The 8,616-nt window shown below is 43.2% G+C and overlaps 1 protein-coding gene and 1 long non-coding RNA gene across 6 annotated transcripts in view; one reads left to right on the forward strand and one right to left on the reverse strand.

Annotated features, from left to right (window-relative positions):
* LOC118452688 overlaps positions 1–2,489 on the forward strand; it is a 13,586-nt gene extending 11,097 nt beyond the window's left edge. The window contains exons 2-3 of the long non-coding RNA XR_004842490.1: positions 1,749–1,758; positions 2,255–2,489. This is a non-coding gene — a long non-coding RNA (uncharacterized LOC118452688). The remainder of the gene's footprint in view (positions 1–1,748; positions 1,759–2,254) is intronic.
* The window catches only part of DHX9 (DExH-box helicase 9), a 31,032-nt gene that overhangs the window by 18,058 nt on the left and 4,358 nt on the right, over positions 1–8,616 (reverse strand). For 3 of the 5 annotated variants that reach the window (XM_035898057.1, XM_035898058.1, XM_035898059.1), the window contains exons 5-9: positions 7,297–7,343; positions 6,503–6,639; positions 5,816–5,905; positions 5,559–5,720; positions 4,138–4,215 (exon numbers count right to left, since the gene is read on the reverse strand). In XM_035898057.1, the coding sequence (XP_035753950.1) occupies positions 4,138–4,215; positions 5,559–5,720; positions 5,816–5,905; positions 6,503–6,639; positions 7,297–7,343 (514 nt within the window). Of the gene's footprint in view, positions 1–4,137; positions 4,216–5,558; positions 5,721–5,815; positions 5,906–6,502; positions 6,640–7,296; positions 7,344–8,110; positions 8,287–8,370; positions 8,500–8,616 lie in introns of all 5 variants that reach the window. The other 2 variants (XM_035898060.1, XM_035898061.1) reach the window with 2 other exon arrangements.

The raw sequence follows: 8,616 nt of genomic DNA on the forward strand, positions 1-8,616 counted from the left end.
TGGGCCCAGCAAACCTTATATGAAGTCCCTGATTCCACTCCTGCCCCAGCCTTTACCTCGATTAAGCAGGGGCTGACGGAGAGCTACGGACATTTTATTGATCGCATGTCCAACGCCCTGTTAACACAATCGGGGATAACGGAGGAAGCTAAACAGACAATGTTTAGAATGCTTGCCTTTGAAAATGCTAATGCAAAAGTGAAGGCTATATTGGCCACCTTACCCAAAGACGCTGATGTGGGAGATATGCTAGAACTTGCCATGCGAGCTGAACAGGGACAACAAAGTAAGATAATGGCTAATGCCATTGCGGCCGCTATTAGACCCACAACCAACTTGTTGGCTGAGGCTGTACAAAAAATAAGTGTACGGCAAAAGAGCAAGGACCAAAAGAGTTCTCCGGTGGTTTGCTATCGGTGTGGTGGTCATGGACATTATAGTAAAACCTGTACCGCCACCGTGTGGTGCGACCGCTGCCAAAAAGAGAACCATGCAACTGCGGTGTGTAATCAGACAAAAAACGGGGCGAGCAGCGCGAAAGAGCCCTGCGCTCGGACACAAGTGGCCGGCCCAATGCTCTCCAACAGCTACAGCCACCCGCCACCAGAGGGAGCCTGGGGATCGATCTGGCAGCAGCAGTAGATGTTACTTTGAAAGACTCCTCAGTCCAGCGTATTCCCACTGGTGTGACTGGGCCCATCTATGAGGAGGGGAGTAACCTTGGCGCCCTCCTCATAGGCGTCCTCCTCATAGGCACAGCTGGCCTCTTTGTGCTACCAGGGGTGATTGACACGGACTATACAGGAGAAATACAGATTGCTGCTTATACCCTATGTCCCCCGCGTACAGTTAAAAAGGGAACACGAGTGGCACAACTGGTGTTATACATGAAGGTTGCTTTGGAAAAGGATGTGACTTCCCGTGCCCCACAAAGAGGAAACCAAGGTTTTGGTTCCACAGGCGATATGGTGGTAAGCCTGGTACAGCAGTTAAAGCAAAGACCAATGATCCAGGTGCAACTTACCTATTGCCTGCAAAAGTGTGAAGTCAAATTTATGACTGATACAGGGACGGATGTCACTATAATTAGCAGAAGGATATGGCCTAAACAATGGCCGCTGGCCCCAGCCCTGGATGCAGTTCAGGGAGTTGGTGGCAGCCAACGACCATTGCAGAGCCGAGAGCCAGTGCAACTCAGACTACCAGAAGGACAGTCTGTTGCTTTGCGACCATAGGTGATGCCACTGCCTGGGGACTTGGAAGGCTTGTTAGGTCGAGACGTCCTAGCCCAGGTGGGGGCCATCATCACCATTCCCAGCTCCCAGAATTTTGCCTAGTGGCCACTGCTATGGAGCCGCCTACCCCAGCCATCTCTTGGAAAACTGATGGGTGGAGCAGTGGCCGCTGACCAAGGAACGGCTCCAGATTGCTCATCAACTTGTTCAAGAACAACTACAAGCCAAACATATTAAACCCTCCATCAGCCTGTGGAACACATCCATTTTTGTCATCCCCAAGAAAAGTGGCAAATGGCGACTGCTCCATGACCTACGTAAAGTCAACGACCAAATGTGGCCCATGGGAGTGCTGCAATCAGGTATGCCATTGCCCACCATATTGCCACGAGATTGGCATGTCCTGGTGATTGATTTAAAAGACTGCTTTTTTACAATACCCTTACAATCTCAAGACACAGTGCGCTTTGCTTTTACTCTCCCGTCCACAAATAAGGCGAGCCCAGCCCAGAGATATGAGTGGGTGGTGCTCCCTCAGGGCATGAAAAACTCCCCCACAATGTGTCAATTGTATGTTGCATGGGCACTAGCACCTTTACGGACTGAAATGCCTGATACTATTATTTACCATTATATTGATGACATTTTGTTTGCTCAGAAACAGCCCTTTACAGATCAAACTTTGCAAAAGGTGACTGCTGTGTTAGGCACGAAAGGACTTGTAGTGGCACCGGAAAAGGTCCAACAGACTGAACTGTGGAAATACTTAGGTTGGACCTTATCCCGGGCCTCAGTGTCCCCTCAGAAGGCAACGCTACATCGGGACATAAAAACGCTGAATGACGCTCAGCGACTTGTAGGAGAACTGCAATAGCTTCAGCTTTTGGTGGGGTTTACTAACCAGGACTTACAACCTCTCCTTGCCCTGCTGCGCGGTAGTGACCCTGCAGCCTTGGTGCCATGGTCTACGGCGCATGAGCGACACCTTGATCAGTTGAGTATAAAGATCACCACAGCAGTGGTCGATCGAGCTTTGCCAGACATCCCTGTATCTGTACTTATTTGCAATTTGAAAAAATCGCCTTTTGCTTTGCTGCTACAAGTCCCTGCTTGGCAAAAAGAAAAACGGGGAGAAGTCAATACATTACCCTTAAGTGCCAAGCAGGCTTCAGGACGACAGAGGGAGGAGCAGCCACAGTGCACGGTTTTAGAATGGCTGTTTCCACCTCATACCGCTCCAAAAAGTATTTGCCAACAAACAGAAGTGATTTGTAAGTTGCTCAGAAAAGGCCGGACGAGGTGTAAGGACGTCAGTGGCCAGGAGCCAGCACGCATTAGCCTCCAGATGAATGGAGACGCATTGGAATGGATGCTGGCCAACTCGGAGGAGTTGCAGCTTGCCCTTTTAGGATACCCGGGACGCATCATCAATATGACGCCTGATCACCTGCTATTGCGTTTTGTTGCAGGGAATGAATGGTGACCGCGGTGCTCAGTGGTGTCCCAACCTCTCACACAGGCCTGGACTGTCTTTACAGATGCGGGCAGGAAGTCCCTATCAGCGGTCTGCATGTGGAGAAATGAAGATCAATGGCTTCATCACAAGATCAAGGGCATGGATGCGAAGAATTCAAAGGAATGTGCTGTATGAATTTGTCTGACCACTCTGAATCCATCCACAAGAAATTAGCTGAGCTGAAAAATAATTTGCATAACTTGAAAGAATCAGACGACCCTCTTGGGGACTGGTTCAGCCAGTTTGGTATATCAGGGTGACTACGAGTATTGGTTGAAAAAGGTTTGACCCTTGTAGCAATAATTGTAGTAGTTTGCATAGTGTTTGGCTGCTTGTTGTCATGTGCTAAGAAAGTAATGTCGCACTTAATAGAACAGGTCTGGATAAAGTAATGTCGCGCTTAATAGAACAGGTCTGGATTGTCCAAATAGAAAAAGCTGGCACCCCAGATGGAACATCGCTTGTGAATCTCGACAGATCCGCGGGATCATGGGATCTCCAGCCAGCACCGAGGAATTCTTGGGGAGAGCCTCTGATCCCCGGACCGAAAGATTATAAGCAGGTCCCCTGGAAAGGTAATAAGGTACAACAACCCTGGATTGTCCAAAAAGAAAAAGGGGGAATTGTAGAGGGGTTTCTTGAACAACAGGGCCACAAAGTATTATGGGAATATGTGGACAATCCAGGGTTTGTAAACAGCGTGTCCTTGGTACACTGAAACAAGCAAGAAGCTATGAGCTAAGGCAAAAATGTGCTGACCGCAAGTAGAAACTAAGATAGCTGCGTACTTTGTTTTATATATCCAATCACTACTTGAGAATAAGCGCGTGGACAGTAGAGCTTAAACCAACAAAAAGTATTACAGGTGCCGTCACTGTCTGAGGAGAAGCGCGTGGACAGTGTGTTAAGACCAATGAAATTACCGCTTGTGCCGCGTGAACCCTGCTTGTACTATAAGTATACCTGTACTTGGGAATAAAAGAAGTAGCATTCACTATACTCCTATGGAGACCGTGTCTGCTTTCCGGAGTTCCCCTCTTCCCTGGTAGTCCTATCGATCTGGTCGCCCTGTTCAACACTCCAAAAATCAATTCTGCTCCATTTCCAAACTTTACCTCACTCTTCTACACAGGTTTCACTTACACAAATGAAAAATTCGTAAGGAGAAAATAAAAACTATGATTTGTTCTACTCAGTGCGATGCATCCCCATATTCATCCCACCATAACATCCAGTACTTCTGAAAACTTGGCACGTATTACTACTGAAATCCAGCCTTACACACTGTATGATACGTTCAACGTCTTTTGGAAAAGAAAGAGACAACATCTCTTGGAAAAGAAAGAGACTAGCGCAAGCACACATTGTTACAGGAAGTGCACTTACCCTTTGTAATTCTTCATCCTGCTCCAAACGGTACATGAAATCACTTTTCAGATCCATGCTTATTTGCTCTGGAGTGAGCTGTAAAGACAAGACATTTTTCAGAGGCTTTTTGACCCCTCTGCTTATGTGCACCATAATTTCAACATAAAATCAGTCACAACTTAATGATTCCAAATATCAGTAAAGGATTATTTCCTACATAACTCCCTGAAACCAGTTACGCCTATGAGCTATTCTGTTTCATTCATGCCAGTGAGTTATAATTAGCCATCCTCAAAGAAGTTTCTCAGAAATATCCAGTATACTGAAAAAGAATGATTGTTTAAATTTAAATACTTTAACTACTTGAGAAACACACTCTATTCAGCCATAAGCCAATGAGATAGATACTCAGATGATCATTCAGACAGGAGTTTTTAATGTATGGAATAAGATAATGTAAGCACATAACCACCCCACAGAACAGTAGCTGAAAAGGGAAAAGTGAGCAGAGGGAAATTCATCAGGCAACTCTTGTATTTCAACTAAGAAAGAATTCTAAAGAAATTCAAATTTCTTACCAAAGGGCTAATTGGTTTTACTGAAAGTAAGTTTGCTACACCACAACTAGCACATAGAAATCCCAATGAGATTTGAAGCCAGCTCAATTTGCAATGTACATAAATATATTATGTGTTTTAAGCAGCACTCAAATTTTCATCAGTTCCATATTTTCTAAATCAATATATAATGATCAATGTTAAATTAATGTCATTTATGGAAAAAAACTGTAGTCAAAAGAAGTCTTATATATTATTTTGGCCATAAGTATTCTGGTTCCCTGCTGTAGGAAACTGAAGTTCCTGCCCTGAGAGTCTCTTCTGACCAGGTTATATCCATGGCTAAATTATGCCTCTGAACTCAGCAACCTAGTATTTCTTCCCTTCTTCCTCATTTTATCATGCCACATTGCTGCTTTTCATTTGTTCTGTGGTGAATGGGACTAGAAATGACAGAAAAAGGAAGCAGGCTGATTGTGACACTGGAGCCATTTCTCCTCCCAGAAAAGAAAGTCCTAGCATGGAAATATGGGAGAGAGAGGCTAGTGAATTATAAATGACATGCCCTTATGCTTACCTTGCAATTTCAATCAGAACTTTGTATGGGCTGCACAATAGCAGGCAAAAAGTGAAATAAAGCGAAGAATTGGGACACCCAAAACACTGCTGCTCAAGAACCTAATATAACATGAAGTAAATACAAAGAACTCCTACCAATGAAAAGACTCCCTTCCTCCAGGTCAAGAAGGGAAGAAATTTTATCAGTGGACTGTTTTCTCCTTTGGAATAGCTCATACTTTAAATCCTGGGGGAAAAAAGCATTTAAAAGTTCCAGAAGCATGGGGAAAACAAACAACAAATCAATTGTTTAAGCTATCTTACATTTGCCAGAGGACCCTCATCAATATTGCAGCTGGTCCAAGGGTTCCAGTTGGAATAAGGTGGTGACCATGGAACAACTCCTGTATGACTTTGTCTCTGCGATGGTTCAAAATGGGCCAACTTTCCAACATTAATCAGGACTGGATTACCAGGATCTTCAGGCTATAAATCCAAAAGCAAAGTGGGCAAAGAAAGATAAAAGTATTAAACAAGCAGGCCTGATGTTAAATACTGGAGCATCTGAAGCACACACTCACCAAAGGCACAATCTCCAGAGACAGTTCCCGTACAACATTTTGCAGCCGATTTTCTAATTCAGAAGACAGCGACACCTCAAAGGGCTCCACCTATTAAATGTTTAAAAACTAGATGTTGATATGCACAAAAAGATAAGACAATGGAAGCCAGAACTGCAGGCTACCAGAGAGTATACCGAACCATCAAATTTTGGATTTGTTTCACCTTAGTAGCATCAGTTCAAAATTCACATTCTTGAAAAATTTTGCCAACTTTTCATCCAACAAGAATCTGTAGAATATTTTTAAATATCTTGAATTTAATTTCAAAAGAAAACATTCCCAAACTTGTAACCAAAAAAAACCACTAATGTGCCAGAGAATGAAATGAAATAGCCAAGAATTGTACATAGCGTAAACATAAATCTTTAAGCTTCTAGAAAATTTATACTGAAAAAAGCATTTGTTACAAATCCTACTTCACTTAATACGCTGTAAAACCAGCTTACTGCTCCATTCATATACACAGAAAGTTCTGTTTCTGATACAAATCACTGGCGAGACCAGAAACAGCTGCTGGTCTAAAGAACCAAAATTACTATTAACTCGTAAGCTGTTAAGTATTGAGAACAAACTCATCTTTATAAGAGAGTGCTTGTGTGTTATTAAAATGAAAGCAACAATTTCTGGCCCTTCTACCAAACTCACCGATTCTCCTTCTTTTTTCTTCGTCTGTCCAGAATAAGGTTCTATGACACCAAGATGGTAGAGCTGTCTAACCAAGGAAAGGGCACAGGACTGTGCTGCCAGCTTTTTGTTTGATCCATGCTCACGACTGAAAATCCCTGCGGCACACAAAGTTCAGAGCTGTAGTAGCTGATGAGTCAAACCGCTTCCACAGAAGATAGATACTACTCTGAAATGGGTTTTGTGTTTGTTCACACAGGCCAGGTTTCAGGGGAAGAGTCTCAAATCTTGATAAATCCAGAGTTCCATCATAAAATCCAGCCAGGGCCCTTCACCAGCTGACTCACACTAGCTGTGTAATGTTACTTACAGACTTCCTGGGAAGTTTTTTCTGCACTCAGTGCTAAGGAAGTATGATTATCCTATACCACCCAGCAACATCATACAAATTTCACAGCAAGCTCTGCATAAATGTGTATGGTATGGACAGCACACCCATTGCCTGGCAACATATTAGACACCTGCATTTCTCAGATATGTGAAGAACAAGTAATAAAGACAAACAAAACCTACCACATCTCATAAGCATTTCTTTGTGCTAAGAAAAAAGATTAGTGGGAGCATGTAATGGACAAGTGGTAGAATGCAACAAGCACAGCACACAGAAACGATTTCACATCAGGAAACAAACATGAACCTCTGGAAGTGGCTCCCAACACATAACTATAGAAGTCTGTACCCACAAGTATGACCTATTCTCCTCTTTGCCAACAGCTAACTCTTGCTAAGGTAATAAAATGAATAGGAGCACTTACTTCTGCCCAGCTGCTTCACATAAATGTTCATTTCTGCAATAAAGCTCCTGTAAGAGAAAGAGCGAGCACAAAGGTACAATTACCAATAGCTGACACTGACACTGCAAAAACAGTTACTCTCTCCAATTTTTCTAGGCAAAGATCTCTGTGTCCTGAGTCACAGACTCTCAACTTATCAATGGCCAAGGTAAAATATTACTGCTTTTAGTCCCTTCAACCCCAGGTTAGTTGGTAACAGACTTGCCATCAATAGAACCAGTATATCTTAAGAAGAGTTCTGCAAATGCCACCATTCAGTATTGGAATTTAAAGCCACATTATTAGGAAATATGCTCTGAGCTAAGTTTAAGGCAACAATTATAAAGCAGATGGCATGTTAATATAACATTAACATGCATCCCACTGCACCATTCACCGTATCCCACATTATACTCATGTAAACCACTAGCAGCCTGGGTTTATTAACTCAGATGCAAAAGCTAATCTACAGCTACCCTGGTTTTTGCCACACATTTGGCTAGCTCAGAGCACAGGCCAAACTAAACCAGGTCATGTTGTCAAAGGCCATTAAACATATCTGCACAGGAGGAGACAGAATACTTGAATTTTCATGAAGCCCTTATTGCCACACTCTGGGAACGGCAGATAGTCAAAAGTAACTCTGTGCAGCAAACGTAATAGTTTGTCTAGTAGGCAAGTAACCAATCCATTTAAAGGTCAACTGATGTATTAATTTAGGCTTAAAAAAATGAGAAAGACACATGTCAACAGAAGATGATGGAAACCAAGATCCCCGTTTTCAAGAATCACGAACCTAAGCATGTGTTTGCACAGATTAAAAATGAAAGCCAAATTCTTATAAGACAGGATTTAAATTGGCAAATGTGATTCAAGATGTATGGCTGGGCTTTATCAGACTGAGATCCTCTTTGAAAACTATGTCTTGGTACTTCCACAGCTGCAGGCAGCTGCAGTGCCCTTCATTTCTTGCTGTAAACAAACAAACAAAAAAAGGTTAAGTGAGGGGTTTAAATTTCAAGTTAGAACTCCTTCCTGTACTACCAGTGAACTGACCTTCAGGCACAGTGGCTTCATGGGTCAAAGGCCACTGGCTTTCAGGGACACAACAGCCAACTAAGGCACCGATGACAGTATGTTTCTCAGCCAGGCCTATAGTCAGCATTCAATCTCATTCTCCTCCACCTAAGGGGAGAAGAGCAACACCAGAAATCAGTTCGCAGCAGAATCCCATGTGATTTTTTAGTACAGCCTCAGCAGCCCATGTGTGAACATGCACAGATCTTTGGTGTTGCTCACTGC

The sequence above is a fragment of the Egretta garzetta genome, unplaced genomic scaffold (genome assembly GCF_000687185.1).
Source record: "Egretta garzetta isolate BGI_Z169 unplaced genomic scaffold, ASM68718v1 scaffold187, whole genome shotgun sequence".
In the NCBI taxonomy this organism is placed as follows: Eukaryota; Metazoa; Chordata; class Aves; order Pelecaniformes; family Ardeidae; genus Egretta; species Egretta garzetta.